This window comes from Biomphalaria glabrata, chromosome 4, assembly GCF_947242115.1.
Source record: "Biomphalaria glabrata chromosome 4, xgBioGlab47.1, whole genome shotgun sequence".
Taxonomy (NCBI): domain Eukaryota; kingdom Metazoa; phylum Mollusca; class Gastropoda; family Planorbidae; genus Biomphalaria; species Biomphalaria glabrata.
This window is the reverse complement of record NC_074714.1, coordinates 3,685,783-3,707,515: the sequence shown is the minus strand read 5'-3', so window position 1 is coordinate 3,707,515 and position 21,733 is coordinate 3,685,783. Positions and strand designations below refer to the sequence as shown.

The 21,733-nt window shown below is 33.3% G+C and overlaps 2 protein-coding genes across 5 annotated transcripts in view; both read right to left on the bottom strand.

Moving 5' to 3' along the window:
* Positions 1–3,324, bottom strand: part of LOC106071962 (probable imidazolonepropionase) — a 207,720-nt gene extending 204,396 nt beyond the window's left edge. Inside the window, exon 1 of the mRNA XM_056027400.1 lies at positions 3,315–3,324. The gene's annotated coding sequence lies outside the window, so the exon portion shown is untranslated. The remainder of the gene's footprint in view (positions 1–3,314) is intronic.
* On the bottom strand, positions 1,776–21,556 carry LOC106071959 (cyclin-D-binding Myb-like transcription factor 1). Of its 4 annotated transcripts, none has more exons than XM_056027392.1 (18): positions 21,394–21,556; positions 19,047–19,406; positions 17,201–17,287; positions 16,856–16,923; positions 15,949–16,105; positions 14,923–14,999; positions 12,939–13,129; positions 11,409–11,518; positions 10,153–10,221; positions 8,165–8,324; positions 7,996–8,064; positions 7,709–7,791; positions 7,379–7,510; positions 6,400–6,575; positions 5,122–5,242; positions 4,489–4,580; positions 3,604–3,736; positions 1,776–2,732 (listed from the first exon to the last, which is right to left on the bottom strand). In XM_056027392.1, the coding sequence occupies exons 1-18, from the start codon at positions 21,539–21,541 to the stop codon at positions 2,644–2,646; spliced, it is 2,322 nt and encodes a 773-aa protein (XP_055883367.1). In that variant the 5' UTR covers positions 21,542–21,556; the 3' UTR covers positions 1,776–2,643. The 4 variants fall into 4 exon arrangements, with proteins under 4 accessions (XP_055883367.1, XP_055883368.1, XP_055883369.1 ...); XM_056027393.1 differs by having other exon boundaries at positions 21,351–21,476; XM_056027394.1 differs by lacking the exon at positions 21,394–21,556 and adding an exon at positions 21,197–21,334.
* Between the last annotated feature and the right edge of the window lie 177 nt (positions 21,557–21,733).

Below are 21,733 nucleotides of genomic sequence, written 5' to 3'. Positions count from 1 at the left end.
GTTCTGGTGAGTCTCTTCAACTGTCCCCCATGGCAACTTCCTCCAGGTGTCTTGGTTCTGGTGAGTCTTCTTCCAAATTTCTGTGCCATGTATTTTTGTGCCATTCCCTCTTCCTCTTTCCTGGGGAGGGTTCTAGGTGAGGGCTTGTCTTGTGATGCAGGTTTGGGAAAGGTGTCGCCATTGTCAGCTTCTCAGAATGATGCCTTCTTCAATGCCTTGTTGCTTTTTTGCTGCAGTTCCTCATTTGTGATCTTGTCTGGCCAGCTGATCATAAGAATGCAAGGGACGCAGATGTCTACCTGGATTTTTTTGCATGGTGGGAGTGATGGTTCTCCAGGTCTCTGCACCATAAAGTGATGCTAACATAGACCTTGATAGAAAAAGTTAATCACTGTAGTTAGTGCTAGTGAATAGTATAAACTTTGCCATTATAATCTATGTTAGCATATTTTGTTAACTGCCATTGTAGTTTAACAAGCATATTTGTTATTAACATAGTCATTGCTAGTATTTATGTTACAAACTGGAGTACCAATTCTTGTAGAGCTTTTTGGGTGGTAAAACTTTTTGATGTAATGATCATGCAATGTAGTGAAAGCTTCATCCGCAAGTATCACATTGGACAACACATATTGCCAACCGCTCATCAAAATAAATTTATTTTCACCTTAATGGCAATAAGAATATGCAGTAATTACTTTTGGTGCATAGCAGTTTGATTAGCCCTTTCTTATTAGCTGTTTGTATACATGTGATTAAGAATAACTTCCAAACAAATGTCTTTCAGATCTAATTACATGAGCCTGATATCCTTAACCAATACAAATATCTTATCTAGATATCTTATACTTTCAGTTTGGCAGACATGTATCTTATCCCCAGTAAAATTCATTGAAACTTGTAAAAGCCTAATTTTATCAATGGCATTTGCATGACTGCATTTTTAATTAGTATTTGCAGTCATTAGATAATCATAATGATGGATAATTGGAGTTCAGACATTTTTAATGAACCCTGCAAAATTCGTTAGATTTTTTTTTTATTACAGTATTAAGTCTGACAGAAAAATCAAGTAATTTTCTTAAGATGTGTATAGTTTTTTCTTCTCAAGTTTCAACTAAAGTGTAATCTTGATAATACATTCTCTTCACTCTTCAATGCATCAAATGTGAGTAAGTTACAGAAGGAACTACATTTTAACTAAGGGTTATGGTTGCTAAGAAAAGTTTCTTCTGTGTTATGGCTGCTCCATTCAGTTGACTAAATAGTTTACAATTTCTTATGTCATATCTGTAAGAGATTAATCTTTCTCTTCAAATTGCTCAAATTTTAATTTACAAAATAATTCTGTATATATATTTTATTCAAACTGTTAAAAGTTGAAATGATACGTAGCAGGGAAGCTTAAATAAATATTGACTTCAGTTTCCAGTCTGCTGGAATAGAAACCATGACCGTGAGCATGAATCAAACAATGGAATTAAATATTTATTTTTTTCACCTCACAATGTTTTTGTTTTTTTGTTTAGCTTAGATGTCCTAGTTTTTACTTTTCAAATTTTAATATTTTCAATACCTTACACTTATCAGTGATAGTCTAAAATCAACTTTGGATGCTGGTCATGTATGCACTCTGGGCTGTCGTCTCAGTGTTCTTAAGTTGGAGCCCTGCCCACCACCACCAGCTCTCGTCCTCTTGCAGGAGGTTTGGGCTAGGATGTAATACTTTTCAATGGTAAAACAAACATGTAAAACAAACTGAAACAAGGACTGGCTATAAATTAATTGGTTTAATTATTTTGCCATTTGTACAATTTATATTTTAGATATTTCAAGAATGTCAACATTTATTGAGAACAAATACAAAAAAAATCTAAAATATTGCACACACACAAAACAATTTTCATATTTCCACAAGTATTCTTTAAACAAATATCTATTTTTCAGTATCCTGCTCCCTTAACAAGAAAAACGTTCCTGCTGGAGTATCTGTGTCGACTAAAAACCCATTTCATCCTTTCTTAGTACTACTTGTAAAAGTTTAGACTAGAAAGTTGTAAAGCTGACAAGTTTTAAATGAATCCTTATTATAAATAATTGAAAAACAAAAAGAAGAAAACTATAAAATTATCTTCATTCTATCTCTACACTTCCCCAGTTGACATAGAAATTGATAAATAAATAAAGTGATACAGAATGTATAATGATCCACCAACAATAAATGTGTATATAGACAAATTTAAGCATTTTTGTTTTGTTTTTTTCTAATATGACAAGTGCATATCTAAATCATTTGATCCTTCTTCCTGATAGTTTATTTTTAAATTCTGTTTTGCTCTACCAATGTCTACCTTGCAACATGGCAGTATCAATGAAGTGGATACTTTATGGGAAGATGAGGTTAAAGGTCAAGCCAGAAATTAGTTATGGGGGTTGATGTGCATGTCAAAAGCTCAACCCACAACTAATTAAAGTTCTAGAACTAAGCGCTGTAAATTAACAAGCCATGAAAGAAACACTAAAATAACATAAAATTTCTACTGATACTTAAGCCTCAAAAACAAAATGTCAACTGAGTGAACCACTAAAGATGAAAGAAACCTGAAGTAATGCACACAACCAGAACACCAGGAGGGGCAATAGTCAGTCAATCAGTTCAGAGCTTTCATCCGTCAATACTGCATTCTGACTTTTATCACATTCCACATCAGATGAAGACATCAGAATGGGATCTGCAACCAGAACATATTTATAACATATATTTCTTTAAAAAGGCCTCCTATATACATTGTATTCTGCTCTTAATATCTTATGAATGTTAGATTTGTTTAAAATAAAGCATTTAAGAGAATGTATAAATGTACTAAACTTTATTTATAATATACTTATGATAGGCCTTTAGATCTAAACTTAGAAGATGATGTCCAAGATGTTCCTAAACATTAACTAATTAAAACTCTTGAATGAACAATGCCTGCACGCAGAAATAGCCTAAGACATATAGTCCGTTCAAGATAACTAAATAAATTATGGCTCTTATATAGCGCTACTTTCATGCTCAGAGCGCTTTGGTCCATCTCAGTTGTGGACCAGTGGGGTGAGGGGGTATCTACGAGAAGGTTTTTCCGTGCTGCCTTTAGGCGCTCAGTAAACACAACTCTGCCTGAGTCAGGTGTCGAACCTCGGGCCCTCTTCATAGGTAGCCAAGCCAACCTAAGTTCAAGCGCACTTAGCCTCTCGACCACGCTTCCTAGTTCTCTAACCAAATTTTACCTTATTTCTTTTTATATTTTGAAATATTATAATGGTCAAACTAAAGTTGTACCAGTGCGGCCAACGAGCTAGTCATTCTTTTCCCAGTGATATACAGCAACTGTTAAAACCGTTACATCAGTTTGCAAGATCCATGTCCAGGTTTTTCCAAAAAAGGTATGAGTTGAACACAGAGGTATTGTATAAAAAAAAAATATAAATATTTCAAATCTGAATACTAAGAATGGGTGCAACATTTCAGTTTGGAAGACCACGCAAACCCTATTGAGACCTGCATATTTAGCCACAAAGTCAATGATAAATAGGGCTAGTTAATTTGATTTCACTTACCCTTTAGACTGGTCATTAAACTACTGGCATGATGAGAGGAGGTCACACCCATGACTAGGTCACTACTTGACTCAGAGGTCACTGTTTCAAAGACATCATGAGTCATCAAGTCTTGGTCTCCTGATTCAGATTCCTGTTGAGAAGTGCAAACTAAAAATGAGCTCAGAGACACTTTCTAGTGAGTAGTATGTGAGTTATTACAGGGTGTGGTGGGCTGGGTGATAAAGTGCCTGGCTTCGGAATTGAGGGGGGACTCAAATTTGAATATCTGAGAAGACTGGGATTTCAAATTTCATGATTTTTAGGGCCCCCTTGAATCCCCCCAACTCTAATGGGTACCTGACATTAAAGGTCATTGTGTTGGCCATATGACACCCTAGTTAACCATAGAAACAGATGACCTTTACATCATCCGCCTAATACATCACTAGGTCTAAAAGGGGTACTTTACTTTTCTTAAAGTTAAATTACTACAAAACTTATTTTAAATTTTGGATGTACATTGGCAACACACAAATAGTACAGTCCGAGGAACAGACAAACATCTAAATGAAAATTTGTTTTAAAAATTTCTTTAGCTAATATCCATTTATTTCCAAGCACCACCAACACAGTGATCAGATTTTGTCTAACCTAAAAATTATAACAAAAATTGTATGACTTATTGGTAAACTACAAATTGATGGTGCCAACATATGAAAATATAACCCAAAAGTCTAAGTTCATTGTTGTTTGTTAAAAGGGTCAGGAGTAGACAGAAAAAGCAGAATCTTTGGTTGTTGTTTTTTTCAAACTATAAAAGGGAGGTAGCATCAAACCAAACATTAAGAAATTGTATGCTGTCAACAAAGTAACTATGCATTGATTCAAGTTGTAATCACTAACCTGACTATGATATTCTGAGACTGTTATGATTTCTTCAACATTCGAGGAGAAAGGAGTAATACTGCTCTCATGAAGGTGGTCACCACTTAAATCTGAAACAATCCCAGAGTTCATCATTTCAAAACATTGAGCATTTACAAACAGTCCTATCTGAAGGTAAAGCAGATCAGCACATAAATAGATAGGTAAAGAGTCTGTGAAAAAATGTTTTACATGTTTCGGATTTTCGTCAGAGTCGAAGATGATCTACTTAATAGTCCAAACCTCTCGCAGGACAAGGGGGAGATGGCAGCAGGCAGGGTATGAACACTGGACGATCAAGACAACATAACGACAGCCCTGCGTGCATAGTGCAAGGCCAGTAGATAATAGAGTCTATCTCTTGACACCATAATGTATGGCAGTCTGCATGCAGCAAGTAATTTGTGTTAGGCCAATTCTTCTGCCTGATGGGGGACATACATCACTAACCAAAAGCTCAATAAGAAAGTGTTTCTGGAGTCAGTTTAAAATGCTATTAGTTGATCTATAAGAAGATACCAGAGACTGGTCAAAATTGTTCTACTTTTCAAAACCTATTGATAATCAATGAGAAAATGTATATAAGACATAAACATCAGTAGTTGGGCCTACCCTGTCCATCGGAAACATGAATGGCTGAGTCATCTTCGGTTAGTTCCCCTGGTGACACGTCAGCTGTGCTAATGATCACTTGCTGTTGGCCACCAAGATGAAGGCCATCACCCAATGGTGACTGAAAGAAAACAAGAAAAACGTTAAAAAAAAATTTCTTAAACAGACCCTACCTCCATTAATAAACTTCAAATATAATAAAAATAATTTTAAAAATTTTTTGTTCAATTTGGGTATCGAAGTCTTCACACCGTTAACAGCTTGAACGTACCCATTTTCTGATTCGTACAGCTTGGAAGGCATACTTATATGATTATTTATTGGTATGCTTATTATATGGACATCTAGATCTAACACTAGACTTTTAGATCTGATTTAAAACTCTTAAGATCTAGTCTAGATCTACTTCTGGATCTAGAATCTAGATTTAATCTATATTACATTTACGTAAAAATATAACCAATGCTTATAAACTTCAATAAAACTGAAGCACCCTTAAATTAACTCAGCTATCGCACAATTATGGTAATACGGCTGACTACACCATGTTGGCTCTAGACCTAGATACATTTATTTATTTTTTACTTTGAAAAATTATTATGATCAAACTAGAGTTTTCCTGTGAGTCCAACAAGCTAATATTTCTTTTCTAAGCAATATACATCAACTGTTAAATTTCTAGGAAAATCATTAGTCGTTTTTTTTTTAGATCAGCTTCCAGGCACCATGAAGGAAAGGTATTGTAAAAAAACCTAGAAGAAATAGCTACTATATTTGATAAAAAAAGGTTCAAACACAAAAGATTACAATGATAGTACTCTTAGCAATCTTTTCCAGCTTATCTTTCATCAACACAAAATAATACTTTTGATCATTCTATTTGATATTCAATGTTCATTTTAAACTCAACAATGAGTTAGTCCCAAATTAATAGAACTTATATTGAGCTTCATATCAAATAAATGCTTGGGAGACGTTTAGTTTGATATAAAATACATTTAAGTAAAAAATAAGTAATCTAGATACATTGATGTTTGCATACTTAAAATATTTGTGCACCTTGGTTCATTATGTATTTGTTTTCAATTCAATACATATTTAGAAAAGCAAACGCTGCACTTTTGTCTAAAATAATACAACAATAAAATAAGTCAAAATTCCAAACATTTTATTCAAGTAAGCCAAAGTCACATGTGATTTATTAAGCACATATTCCTTTAGATGCCTACTTTTACTAATACAGCATTTGAAGTTCTTTGCTAAAACTGACTTTCTTACCCCGAGTGTTTGTACAATGATGTGCCCTCCTGCCCCGTTAAGGATGCTATCAGATGCTGAAGTGCTCTGGGTTATAATCTGAGGTGTCCACTGCTGCAGCACCTCAAAGGCTTGGAAACCTTCTTCATCAGATGAACAATAGGACAAGGCAAAGCTTCCACTTCCATCTGCATTAGCTGTAAGAAGAAATGTTAAGTATTATAATGATGTTTCTCTGAACCTGTTTTATAACAAACTTTTCAGTGCTCAATAAGGGGAGAAGATGAGGTTAGAGGGAAAACATGTAGACGAAAAGAAAAACTGACATGATTGACAAAATAAAATATTGTATTCAAATCCAGATGAAGATAGGAATTTTGAGATTTATTCACAGTTGTTACAAGATGTCATTGGATGGAGGACACGCACTAACCATAAAATATATCAATATCAATTGTATGAAGACCCACCTATAAAGACGGAAATAAAAAAAGAACAGACTTTGCTGGCCAGGTCAACTTGAAAAATGGCATGGAACAGAGGAGTGAAAAAAGTATAAAAAAAAAAAAAAAGGCAGGTGGCCCAAAGGCAGACCACAAATATGGTGGACTGAGAGTTTGAGCATATAGATGAAGAGCTCAAGAAAGTTCTGTATGGAAGGATGTAGCGCCATTGGGATGGAGGATGGTTTCGCAGTTGTGTTTTTTAAGCACACAAAAGTGTTTTAATAACCCTCTAAGCCTATCCCACGTGTGCACTAAAGATATAGAAGTAGAAAACACTATCCAAGCTATTGTAGCTTGGAGACAAGCAATTAAGCCATTTGCATCGATTATCTTTGTTTTCTATTACATGACATGTTTTGATCATTTAACATTATAAACCTTGCAGTTGAGTATCAGCTAAACATTTGTAAACAAAAACAAAAAAAAATAATTTTTCTATGTGATCAATATTACAAAAAAAAAACACATATCTGAATGCAACTTTTATGGACTACCTGTGAGTGAGACAGGAATACAATTCTTATACACATCAGCAGATGATCCAGCAAGACTGTCTTTACTTTGCCTGCTTCCAAATTTGGGCTTTAGGTTCCAATGTAAAGCTTGGTGCATTTGTTCCAGCAGAGCTGTACATGACAAAACCACATTTCAAGAGAGCTACATAGTGTCACTGGTTAAAATATACTGCTATTACAAAACCTTTTTTCACCTTATAATTAAAATTTAAAATTAAATTCTACACACACTAATTTGTATGATTCTATATTTCTACATTAAAGCAATCAGATATTTGAGAACAAACTCATGAAAAACAGAATGTGTACCTGGGTAGCTAAGCTTGTTATAGTCTGCTATGTGATGTTTCAGGGCCCACCATTTGCCTCGAAGCCACTGGGGCGATCGTACACTGAGTGATATAAACACACAAAGATTATTAACTGCAATTGCCTTACAAGACTAATTAAGAAACTAATTTATCTTATTGATGCAAGCAGTGCTTTAAAGACATTCTGCCTAGCCAATTGCAGACACATTCTTGTCTAGTACTCACAGACCACTTGCATACCACTCAGATATACTCAGTTATATTTATTTTATTTTTTATGCTTACCTGGCCCAATCCTGAGACAGTGCCACCCAGTCAATCTCTGTATCACTAGTCACATTCATCTTAGAAACTCTGTTGGTCAAAGTTAAGGAATTAATAATTTAAGTCTTGTGTAAGACCTGTTGATGTATGTGTGCTGTAATGTTAATGTTGTTAATGTCATTTAACTTACTTGTCTATAAGTAATCCATCATCCTCTCGGGTCCAGTCTGCTCCCCCCTGTTGCTTCCAATTCAAATAGTTAAGCCACTTGGTGCGGCACTGCTTCTCAGACCTGGTGCCTACATGTTGTGCGACTGTGGCCCACGACAAACCTGACGTAATGCTTTCAGCTGTATGGAGAATATGGGCAGATTATAAATTATTCATAAGGACACAAAACTAGTCAACGTTTCCTTTCAAGACATAGCAATACAAAAAGTCCCTGTAAGAATGACCCAAAAAAAATTGGAAAAATGAAGCAAATTAGTCAACACAATATTTATTGCGCCCCAGGGACAGGTGACATTTACAAAAAAACAGAGCACTTTACAGTTTTGCTTCCTAAATTATTAGTAAATGCAAAGTTGAATACAAATTATTATTTACTTTGACTGAGCATACTTTCAGTTGTAATAAAAAATTTCAGCAGTACTTATGTCCACATATAAAACTTGCATCAAATTGAGCATAGTACAGAATAAATTCAGGAAAATAATCTCTGAACACTTTAATTCATAAATCCAATATAAAAAATGTTACCCAAAAAAACCCTCACAATATAAATTCACAAAATTATGTTGGTTTAGCCTAACTGGTAATATTAAAGAAAAAAACAACCAAACTGACCCAACGACTACAAGATTGTGTCCTTTATATATTTTTACCACTTGCAATAACTATGAAAGATAAAATAGAATAGTAACTTCCAGATTATTTTCCTCACAAGATTTTATTGCAGACATCATAAATGGATGAAGTCATCTACAATATAAAATTCTTGGCCATGATGACTCATCACTATTTCTCCCACTTCCAGTGGACGAGAAAATATATATGAAAATTTAACCTGTTACTACACAAGTAAGCCATTTTCAAGCTCAAAATCGCAGCGTTAAAATTACCACAAAAACTATCTTTTATTCGTAATATTGACCTAATATGTTCCACTTTAAACACTTTATGAACACTATTTTGGTGCACAACTACCACTCCCGCTTTTTTAAAAATTTATTTCTACACAGACGTAGATCTTATTTTCCTCTAGATCTAGATGATTGTCAGAGTGACTGTAGGGATTATCAGTGTGATTATCAAATGTGTTTTTACAAAGAATACGAAATATCTGTAGGAAAGCGTGTGCGTGTATGTGGAGTAAATTACTAGAGTTTGAAATGTAAAGACTGTAGTTAATAATAATGTGTAGAACAATTTACAGTGAATATAAGGACTTATTGAAAATGTGTTTTGATTTTCTGAGGGGACGGTTATATATAGTACTGTAAAAATGTGTGTAATGGGTAAGCATTTCTATATGCTACAATGCCACATGTGATTCAAAGTAGTGTAGGCTTTGTTTAGATACTGAATTCCTCATTATCTTCTGACTCAAAAGATAAGCCTTATTAAGCTTTTTATAGATACTGAATTCCTCATTATCTCCTGACTCAAAAGATAAGCCTTATTATGCTTTGTTTGAAACTGTGACTTACAGGCTTTTCATGAGTGCTGAAAAAAAAAAGTGGGGCGGCCTTAAATATCTGGAAGGGAATGAGGGCTTTCTAAAAGAGGATGCCAAAAAATCATGCAATGTCATAGTAATGCTGGATGTTTTATTGAATATCAAGGACCAAAAAAAAAGTTTTTGTTGGGGGGAGAGGTGTTTCATTTAACAGTAGTGTTTCTATTCTGAGTGTGTGTGGTGGGCTGGGGGGCATTGTAATGCACACAGATGAGAAAAATACAACTGATGGGCCTTAGAAGTGTTTGTGCATGCTCAATAGTAGTGGGTTTTGACCTTAGTGCAACATGTGTATCTTCTCATAATTCGTAATTTTTCCCGTAATGTCACAAACCCCAGAATATAAACCCACTTTGCTCTTGCAATGTCTAGGACAGTTAACTATTTCAACCCAAAAAAAAAAATTAAGTCAACAAAAACAGACTAACATGTTGACTTACAAGGTTTTAAACCAGTTAAATTATACACAGCAGCAGCAAGTCTTTCTTCTTCTTCTGGGTACCACTTGCCTGAAACAAAGAAATTAGGCTTCTTTATTTGTTTTCAAATTATTTTCCTTTCAGATGCTGCAAACAAAAACTATGAGAAAAAAAAGTACAGGGTCTCTTTTGCAAGAGAGGATTTGAGTTTCTCTGGTCCTCACTTTAAATGGAGTTTGATGATGATAGTGAATTAGATTAATACGACTTACAGATGTGTTAATAAGATCATATTAAAATGAATTTTATCTGATACTTTTTTTCAAAAAAGCAGCTTACAAACATAATGAAAGATTGCTGTGTATTATTTATTGACTATTTAAGTAAAGTAAAGCTCATACACCTTGCGACCAATAGGGCAGATGATGTAAGCGTCATCTGTTTCTGTGACCTAGGGATAATGAGGGTATCATGTGACCAGCATAAGACGAACCGCCTTTATTCTTCTCAACATATGTCAAGTACCCATTAGTGCTGCGTGGACTCAGTGGTGCCCAAAGATCCCAAAAATAAAATTCCCAATCTTCACCAGGATTTGACTATTAATAAATAAAAATACCAATTTAAAAAAAAAAGCCTTCAAAATTATTATTAAATAAAGCAAATTAATAATTAATTGGAACTGTTATTATTAATTTTTTATTATCTATTTACTTAATAACTATAACCTATTTTATAGAAACTTTATGTATATAAATTCCCGGGTACGCTATTCTGCCTCAATGTGGCACTCGATCATTTGAGGAAGTGATTAGGCTAAATGAATAGCAAAACAAAACTCCTGTGGGGGTGTCTAAGGGAATGTGAGAACTTTCCCATTGCACGGTGCGGAGTTGAAAGAGAGCTTCCACGTCCCTGTCGATAATCCATGCACTGTTTCTCAAGGGACCCTTACACTAATGGCGAGTCCTGTAGGGTTAGCTTGATACAACATAGAAAAATGTTAGAGGGTCCCAGTGTACTCAGCCTTTGGCCATGCATTCTAGTCCATGCGCCCGGAGTGCCAGATACATCGGCAATAGCAATGCTTTACATAGGCATTGACTTGGATCTCTTCCAGACAGAACGGTGGTTCAAGCAGGCTTACATGCCTAGAGCTCGAAGAGCCTTCAGCTCAGCTCTTTTGACAATCAAACAGTATTTTAATCAGCTAAAAGAAATGAAAAACTACAGCAATTAAAATGAATACTTTTTGGCAAAATAAACTAACACACTACCAGCATTGCAGTTATCCTTCATGAGACGGCACTTGTCCTTTACTGAGGAAGCACTACGGCCCAAGGCCACACCAATAGCTGCCCAGTCATTACCATGTTTTGCCCTCAATCTGTTACAAAATGTAAATCAAACTTTTGACTTGTGTTTAAAACTAATCCCTATTATTGTCTAATACTGTATTCTGTGGAACACTAGGCCTATACCTGAATTAATTCTGAACTAAAAGCAGCAAAGAAAAATCTATGTTATTGGCTCTTTATAGTAATGGATAAAAATTCTTTAACAACATCACAATAAACTTTGAACTGATCTAGATTCTGACTCTTATTTGAAACAAAGATACAAAAGACTAACCACTAAATGTTTTCTGCTCATGTTTGCCTCAAATTGTAACAAAATATTTCAAAACAAGCTATCACTATTTAAATTTCGATTCCTACAATCTAATAGTGTGAAGCAGGATTTTTTATGCTGCAACTAAGTCATAGTATAGAAGCAGGATGAAACACAAGATATCAGAATTCAGCTTCCCAATATTGAGCCTGATATAAAGAAATTATTGACATTCATACCATCCTATAACTCAATTTTTTTGTTTATGTTTATGTCTGGATTTTATTACAGTTTAATACTTAAAAATAAATTATAATGCTTAAAATAGAATACATTACTATTATTAATTATTTAAACAAATAGAAAATAATACAACCTAAAAAAAAATAAGCGATGTGTTTAGCAAAATAATCTTAATTATCAAAGTGTTCCATTAATGAAAAAGTTTGGGAACACTGGTCTAAAACATGAATAACCTATAGACAAGATGACATCTTAATATCAAAAACCAAAAGTTCTTATAAGTGGGACAAGTGCTTGAATGATAAAGCATTAGTTGTCAAATAAAAAAAATCCAGGTTTTAATTCAAGGTCATAATTTTAGTTCTCTGAAAATGTTTCATTAGCATCCCCTTACCCCAAATCTCTTTTACACTATTTCTTTACAAAACAAAAAAAATTTATGGACTAAATACATCCCAAACATATGGCTTAAAAACTCTTATGAAATAGCAAAATCTAAAGATTTGGTCACTAGTGATTAAAATACAGTGCTTTATTGTAGCTGTTTCACACATTAACTTTGAAGAGAACATGCTTACAGAATGGCCAACAAACCTAAGTGTGCTCACTGTGCCACATATATGTATTTTGTAGCTAAAAAAAGGATTTTCCAGGCTGTTAGCAATGTGTACTAGACTCAGTAAAACCACTGAAGTGTTGAATGTGCGAAAAAGATAAGCCCATCACCTGCACTTGCTCTTTACCAAGAGGCCCGTATAAGACATTGGCCCCAAATCACCCCAATAGAAAGAAAACTATATGGAGAGCTCCCTGATTTGGAAACCACTGCGCAGTTCATCTCATGTATTGGTCTAGTCATATGAACACTCCAACATAACAATGAGAAAGATGAATAAGAAGAAGAACTGCACTTGCATAATATATGAGTTCTTTTATCACTGATTTAAACTTACACTTTTAAATTTTTCATCTCGGATGGAGTATATTTTCCCCTGTGGTTCTTGTGATCATACATTCTGGTGACTCGTCTATACACAGAAAACAATGGTCGCTGTATGCCAAGAGCCACGGTTCTGTAGAAATCTTTGCGTTCATCTTTGGACATTTCAAATATCACTTCTGCTGGATCTTTAATTGAATGATCCTGGCGAAAAAAGAAAAAAAAATTGATAAATTTAAAATTTAAAAACAAAAATGAAGTCACAAAAAGCAAAAGAATAAAAAGGAGATGTACAAGAGGTTGCATACAGTTCAATGGCCAAACATTAGAAGAAGTTGACACATTTCACCTAGGATCCAACATAGCTAAAGAAAGAGAACCAGGAAAAGAGATTAAAAACCCGCTTAAGCTTGGCATCCACTGCCTTGCGCAAACTGTGGAAAATTTTGAAGAGTAACATCAGCTTCCAAGTAAAATTAAAGCTGTCTTCTTTTCTAGTGGTCTCTGTACTCCTAAATCAGTGGTTCCCAAACTTTTTTGTCTCATAGACCTCTAGCTATTATGGTTTTCGGTAGACCCCTTGCTATAACTTGCAAACTCATCAACATTTTTTTCAAACTTATCTCTAACTGTAGTGAGTTGAAGAGAGAAAAAGTAATTTAAAGTTACACATATTGATAAAATTCATATTAATTAATATGTATTGCTGGAATCACCAAACACAGTGGACATTTTTTGTTCGTTTGCAAGTTTATCATCCATTGCTATGAATATTTGTTTCATATAGGAATTAGTTGTTCTATGAAGTAGTCCTCAAACATTAAATCTTAATTAATTAATTAATTTGCCTTATGTATCATTGTAAAAGTTTTCGCATAGAGCAGTTTCTCGTGTATCTCTTGATCTTTCATGTGAGGCTCAAATATTGAGTCAGTGGAACTGTTTTCACTAACAGGAGAAGGGATGAAAGTGAGTAACTACCACGTAAACCAGTAAGCTTTGAGCAGGAAGGGATCATTAGTCTTGGCTTGCGACCCACCTAGCAGAATGAAAACTGAATTTAAAACTCTGCTTCCTTACAGCTATAGTCCAATCATGGAAAAGACATGATTCACTGTCAAAAGAAATGGTCGTCCAAAGAAAAGCTGCTGAACAATTTAAAAGAATGGACTGGCCTCTCTCTTGATGTCCTACTAAAAACAACTGCTTATTGGGAAAAGTGAAGGGATTTTGGTTACTCCAACTGTCAAAGCACCCCTGAGACTAAAGTCGAAGTCAAATGATGATGATTTAACATAAGACTAAACAATGACTTTCAGATACAAAAACACTCAGAGAGAGGGAAAGATTAAAACACAATGAAGACTCTATGGCTGCTTTGTTAGCTATCTAGGAGGGACTTTAGTTAGACTTAAATTGAGCTGTGTTTGCCACACACCTAAAGGTAACAGAGATATCCTTCCCCTCACAGGACCACAAAAGATATTGGACAATAGAGCATGCTATAGGATGAAAGATGTGCTATACAATAGCAATTAAAATAAAAATAAAAGTAAATTTTCTCACTAAAGCAAATTTGTAAAATCCCCTTTAAACAATTTAAAGCAATTTCAAACCATAACAATGTAAATTTTTTTTTTTCAAATATGATATGGTTCACTTTTCCATAAACATGCCAACATTGAACATGTTTAAATACACTGAACATTATGAGTTTCTCACTAGTTTTTATGTATATCAATGGACCTCATTCACCAATCGTAAACAAACAACATTTTGTCACGTGGTTCTCTATATCTTCTATACAAATTACACAATCCATAAAGGCTGTCACGTGCTACGCAATTTTCATTGTTTTATCAATATTGTCACGTGGCTAAATGTTTGTTTGTTTACGATTGGTGAATGAGGTCCATTGAAAAAAAAAAAAGTTGATATATCCCACTCCAAAGCATTTCCAGCACATATTTTGAGCTAAATCAGATGCTTCTCCTCACCTTGCAGTAATTGGTAATGTTAGCTTCTAGGATTTCAACCTCTTCTTTCGTCCACTGTCCCTGTTTCCATTTGTGACCTGCATACATACAAGCAACATTAAAACAGTTTTTACATCTTGACGGAAGAGGATGGCTTAGCAATGAAACAGTTACTTTAAATAAAGAAAAGCCAGGTTTCCTCCAGAGTAAAGAGAGCAGGGCTGTAGGAGACTTAAAGAAAAATATCTATATCTCTAAAGCACAAGGAGGTCATAGCAAAGGAGACTGTTTTCAGGGCTGGAGTTTAGGGGAGGTCAGGCAGGGCTCAACAAGAGATAAAAATATATCTGAATTTCAACGGGTCAGAAACTTAAAAAAAAAAATTTCCGTACATTTTTTTATCGCATTTTTACAGATGGCCAAAATGTCATGATTAAAAAGTGTACGCTTGAAGCATGCACTGAATAAGTAAATAAAGCTCCGAATTTACAACAGTAAGGGCCTAACTCTCCACAAACGTAAAAAACATACAATTTTAAAACTAAAACATGCATATTAAATTTAAATAATAAAAATGAAAGTGAGATTAAATTTACAAGAACTTTCTTTCTTCTAAAATCTGGCATGCATGTCATTCATAAGTGGATCTTTATTAAAGGTTTCGAAAAATTGTAGGGGCCTCTACATACATAAATCCGGCCCTGACACTACTGCTTGATATCACACTAGGCAAAGAAAGATAGAAAGCACCAAAAAAAAAATTTTTTTTTCTGTACACCAATAATAAAATAAATTTTCATAATTACACAAATTTTATTGAAAAAAATACTATATAACAAACAAGAAACATTCAAAACAAAAGAATCATAGCTCAGGAAACTACAATGCTGGTTTCTGTAAACGATTTGACAGAAAAGTTTTAAGTAGAAAATAATCTTTTATTTTTTATGATTTTTTATTCTTGCTCTGTTACATCAAGTCAAGAAGAACAGTATAATTTTAATTACACACATAGTAAAACAAGTTTCTCACATATGATGGCATTACCGTTATTATGGAGAGCAGTCTTATCATCTCTAGTAGTGAACCAAGCCTGATTGATACCATCGGATGTTGGGTTAACTCCTGCCTTTGTACCAGAGGAAGTAGATGGCTGTAGGGTGACGACTGTGGAAGGTGCAGCTGGTCTGTTTTTTCCTACTTTCTAAAATAGAAAAAAAAGAAAACATTTCAGTACTTCTGATAGAGGAGAAGAAAAAGTGAAGAAAGCTTAGGAATGGGATGGTTAGAGTTTACAAATTATTAGTAAGTGACTTGCACAACTGAAACAATCAATAGAGCCTGAGTTAAAATGTTTAAAAGTTGTTAGATCAATTAGCTCTTATAATAATGAATGCATCCATGTAGCTTGAAAACTGATGTCAATATGTTCGTAGTCGTTAAGTTAAAAAAATTATTGCTAAAACTTGATCTTAGTTAAGTGTAATCCTCATGGGCCCTCACTATTAGAATGGTCAAAAAAAAAATGATGTGAATGAATCCACCATTAAAATATTCAACCTATACTTTCCCCAACAGCAGCTCATGGAACAAGTTTTATAATTATTCCTCAATATTGTATTTCTATACAATTGTTTGCAGTTTACATCCCCATCCTGTTGGAACACAAAACAGTCTTAATTATGTAGGAAACATATACAATATATATATATATATATATATATATATATATATATATATATATATATATATGTTCACATGAGCAGCATGCATAATGTCAACTAACATACTAACAATACAAAGACCATGTTTAAATAAACTAGTAGCTTTCAACTTTAGCTTTCAGCAGTTCAACTGCAAGTGCAAACTAACAATGTGAATTGATGCAAGTGAACATCAATGTGAATTGATGCTAGTGAGCATCTATGTGAATTGATGTAGTGAACAATCTTACTTTAGTGCTTAATGCTGGCTGATTGTTTGATTCCTTTTGCTCTCCGGCTGTTGAAAGGAGGCTGTCCTCTGTAACATTCAAATAATTGAACTGTTAGGCGCAAAAATCCTATAAAGTTTGTTTTTGTGTATTGAGTTTTCTAGCGGAATAGTATTCTAGTAATGTAGCAATTATTTTTCATTCTCTATTTCTCTATCATTATACTAGTGATAGATTTCAAATAATTTAAAAATGCATTTACCATCAACTGCAATTAAATTAGTAAAATTACACAGCTTTTTACTAAAGAAAAAAAAACATATCAATTTATTCTGATCTCTAGATGAAAGAATCTCATTACTTTACCTGAGTAAGCTAGAACATAGGTCTGGCCATCAGCACCATCTATCCTAATATACTTTGTCTGAACTGAATGTGAGAGTTCCATGGAATCTGTGAACAAGATTTTAACCATGATATTTGACCTAAAAGATTTATTTTAAGCTAGAGAACTTTGCAATTCTGTGCAGTCATACTTTGATCTTAACTACACTTAAAAAAAAATCAAACAACAGAATCTGCATGCAACCTTTCACAATTATTCAATATCATTAACTTAATTGGTGGCGGGTCAATCTTACAATTTTCACTCAGCGCTCTTATGTTTATATGAGAGCATGGTGGCTGAGTGTTAAGCACTTGGCTTCTGAACCAAGGGGTCCCAGGTTCAAATCTTGGTGAAGACTGGGATTTTTGGATTTTAAGGATGCCGTTTCTAATGGGTACTAGGCATTAGTTGGAGAAAGTAAAGGTGGTTGGTTGGGTACCCCGACAAAATAGCGCAGAAAAAATATATTTCAATCATTTTGAAAGAACTACTTTAGATATCGTAAAATAAGAATAGAGCCAATATTTTTTGTTTTAATGTTATCATTATTTTTCAGTCCTTTGTTGGAAACACTTTAGATATCTTAAAACATAAATATGCAAACAGTCAGCAAAAATTATAATAGGCTAAAATTAAAAATATATCATTTATTTACATTCCAGATTTATGCACACACACAAACTTTCACAAAGTTAAATTGTAGGAAAAGTCACATAGAAATTCCCTCACTACAAGAAGGGGTCACCACATTTCAAAATCCTATTTTTAGCAAGTTATGCATTTTAAACATTGGTGGAAAAGGGGAATGATATAAAATTTAAAGTACTCTCGTTGTCTCCAAATATGACATTCTTTCAGATCTGTTAGTAATGAAAAAGAGACATCAACAGAAATGCTGCCCAGAAAATTAAACTACTAATAATCTGGTACTTTTATACACACATATATATATATATATGTCTGCGCTATTTTGTCGAATCACTGGTTGGATGTTATGCTGGCCACATGACAACCTTGTGAACAATAGATTGAAAGGTTTGAAATACTCCTATTATTATGTTTATGATTTTTATTGATATAATAAAACAAAACAAAGATTTTCGTAGGGAAAAAAAAAGGAAATGATATTGTTTCTGTAGCTGGAGAGACCATTGAAATAGTGCAAACTTTTAAATACCTTGGTACTTAGACAATAAATTAAATTTTACTGCAAATACTGACTATATCAGCAAAAAAAGGGCAGTAAAGATTATGATTACTTAGAAAAATGTCCTCATTAAATGTAAGCGAAAAGGCCTTGGCTATGTTTTAATACGCTCACATCGGCAATATTTTAAGTTTAAATATCACTGCCTGGTATGGCAATCTGAACATTAAAAATAAAAATAAACTTCACAGAATCCTAAATGCCGCTGGTGACGTCTTTGGCAAAAAACAAACCCCATTTGTTTGAGAAAAACATTCATAAAATAGATTCTAGAAATAAAAAATCATCCTTTGGGTCAAGATTTTGTGATTTTACCATCACAAAAAAGATACAAGACACTGATAGCAAAAACAAACAGACAAAAAAATAGATAAACTTTTTGCATGTAAATAATGAGCGAGTCTGGTGTGAATGTACATTTTCGTTTTCTATATATAGTCATGTTTTGTTTGGTGTAATGCACTAATTGTAAGACAAATTTACTTATATGGATAATAAAGATTATTATAATTATTTACAACAGACCACATTGTTCGCTATAAAACTTTAGATTAAGTCTCCCTAGTCTCAATATGCTCTAGTCTCGTATATCTTTTTCAAAAAGTATTCCAACAAACCTGGAGTTTCATTAGGGGGTTGGGATAAAATGATAAACTGTTGCGGTGAAACTCCAGCTTCTCCCTCTTCGTTAGGATCCAGCTCATGTTCTACCACTTCCGTTTTCAACATGGTGTCCATTTCAACTTCTTCCACTGCAGTCAGTGGATCCATTTCCACACAACTGACTTCTATCCCTGGCTCTGTCTTGAATGCACAGATTCTGTCCTCCACCTGTAAAGAGGCATTTTGGGATACCTCTTCCTGATCGACCGTCATAGTGCCTAGCTTATTTTCTTCTGGCATGCAGCTAGTGTCATTAATGTCCTCAATTACTTTGAAGGAAGTGGACCCACTGTCATCTTCCATTACTGAACATTCTGAAGAAAGAATTAAAATTGTAATTAAGTATTGTAATGCATTTTTTCTTCTAAATCTACTTGTTACTTTTACTGATACCTTATATGAAAGAATAGTTAATATCTTAATTTTTAGTTTGCAAAATTTAAAAAAAATATTTTTTTTTTTATTAGGGACATGCATACATCCATCCTACTTTCTGCTTTATATATATATACTGTGCTTTTTTTGTAAAAAAAAAATAGGTGTAGGTACTCAGTGATGGATTGCCTAACTTTTAACTACTAATAAATTGATAATAGACGTTAAAATACAAGAAAAGTAATATTTTTTCCCCACATTGAAAAAGGTGCCGGTATGCAGTACCGTTGCGTACCGTCACAAAAAAAAGCACTGTGTATATCTATTATTTATAAGTACTCTACAATCAGATTTGAGTAAAAGATCTTGTAAGGATTAGCGATTTTGATAAGAATAAATTTAGTGATTTTACTAATGATGTTACTCTAATCAAATTTGAATATATATGGCAGAAAACAGATTTGTACCCAAAAATTGCTATTTTAAAGTTCAGCATTCATTATTTCTGTAAAGCTACTACCTGTGATGTATTTGTTTGATGTTTTGGGTAGAGCGATGTTTGTGTAAGCTATCATATCAATTTAATGTTTTAAATTTGTTTTTATTATGAGTTAGTGCATTCGAGAAAATTACAAAGTATAGAAATCCGGACATACATAATTTACTTTTAACTTCTATGTGTTCTTCTTTGAAAAGGTAAGAAACATATTTTAAAAAATATTATTATATGTAAATTTAGCATATTTACGCTTAAAAATGAATGTTGTAAATATTGTTTCACAAGAAAATTAAAAAAAAACCATTACATTTGAGTTGTGACCTAATTTGTCTGTCGTAACACAAGGCTAAAAAAGAATATCCCCCCCCCCCCCAAAAAAAAAAACAACCACCGATTTCTATATAATAAACAAGTTTTTTTTAGGTCCCATATTTGTTTGTTATAAATCTCACACTATTTTGTATTTTTTTCTAGTTTCTTAATGTTTTCTTGAGTTGAGGAATCCCAAACAGAGGATGCATATTCTAATATTGGCCTAACATAGCATATTTAGTTTTATGTTCTTGTTTGATGCGTAAAAGTAGCAAGTAAAATTCTCCTTTCAGACTAATAATGTGTATGACGTAATTAGCTTCTTTTCTGAAGTAACTCTGTAAATATAATAAGATTAGAAGATAATTTTTTTGTAAAAATTTTTTTTTAATAAACCCTAATGATAATGTTCTGCTTGAATTTTTTTTTATTTCAAATTTCATCAATACACAGATTCCATGAAATGCCATGATAATTTTTCCTTTATCATTAATATTAAACCTAGATTAGATAGAATATAATAATATAAATATAATAATTTTAAGTTGTTAGTAATATTAGTATGTAAAATGTGTGACTGGTTTACAATTATATTACTAAACCATGATGTCTGACATGATGGTTCAATGAATAAAATTATAGATCTAACTACTTAAACTTAAAAATGACTTAGAGTTACTTAGACGTAGACTTACTACTTAGTAAGTTAGTTAAAGTAAAAGTTGTAGTTCTAGATCTAGTTTTATACAATGAATTCAATGAATATTTAGATCTACACCTGTATGAATGGAATAATAGATCTGGCAGATCTACCTAGATTCTAGGTAGAATAGATCTAAATAATAATTAGTTAGAGGCGTCAGAGTCTGAGAGTCACAGATGAGAAGAGAGTGTGAGTTTGGCGAGTGTTGAGTCTACCATTTTTACACTAAAAATACGCATCCATTATCCAAAGTGCTTTATTTCCGGGTTAAACGAGAAAGAATCCCGAGACCAAGTGGTCATGGCTGATGCTTATGTTTAATTAATTTTTTTGAAAGATCAGAACGCTGTAACTTAATATACGACGTACGAAAGATTCGTGAAGATCGAAGCGTCCATAGCGATATACTAACCCACGTGAGCGTCAATGTTTTCGTTTCTTAAAGAACCAGGATGCACAAAATACTCAAGCTGCCATTGTTTTGCTTGTTTGTTTCCGGTTTTGTCACCTTTCAACGGCGGAATAATTTTAGAAACCCAAATCAAAAATAAAATAACCATGTTATTTAGGTCTACAGCTAGCAAAACTAATGTATGACTATTCCTTAACAATTGCAACCTATCTTATTATAAAACATTATCAAACTGAAATAGATCTATTTTGCAGATTTTATTTAGATTGGATTTAATATTAAACTGAAAACATTTTTATTATAAAATTAGGAAGTTTTTTCGTTTTTTTTTTTTTTAACA

Excerpts from the sequence above, each read along its gene's own strand:
- LOC106071959 (XM_056027392.1), bottom strand. The coding sequence starts at position 21,541 with ATGGTTATTTTATTTTTGATTTGGGTTTCTAAAATTATTCCGCCGTTG. Across the intron at positions 5,243-6,399 it reads TCATTGTACAAACACTCGGG|TCACCATTGGGTGATGGCCT; the intron begins GTAAGAAAGTCA and ends GTTTTCTTTCAG. Across the intron at positions 3,737-4,488 it reads TCTCAGAATATCATAGTCAG|GAATCTGAATCAGGAGACCA; the intron begins GTTAGTGATTAC and ends ACTTCTCAACAG.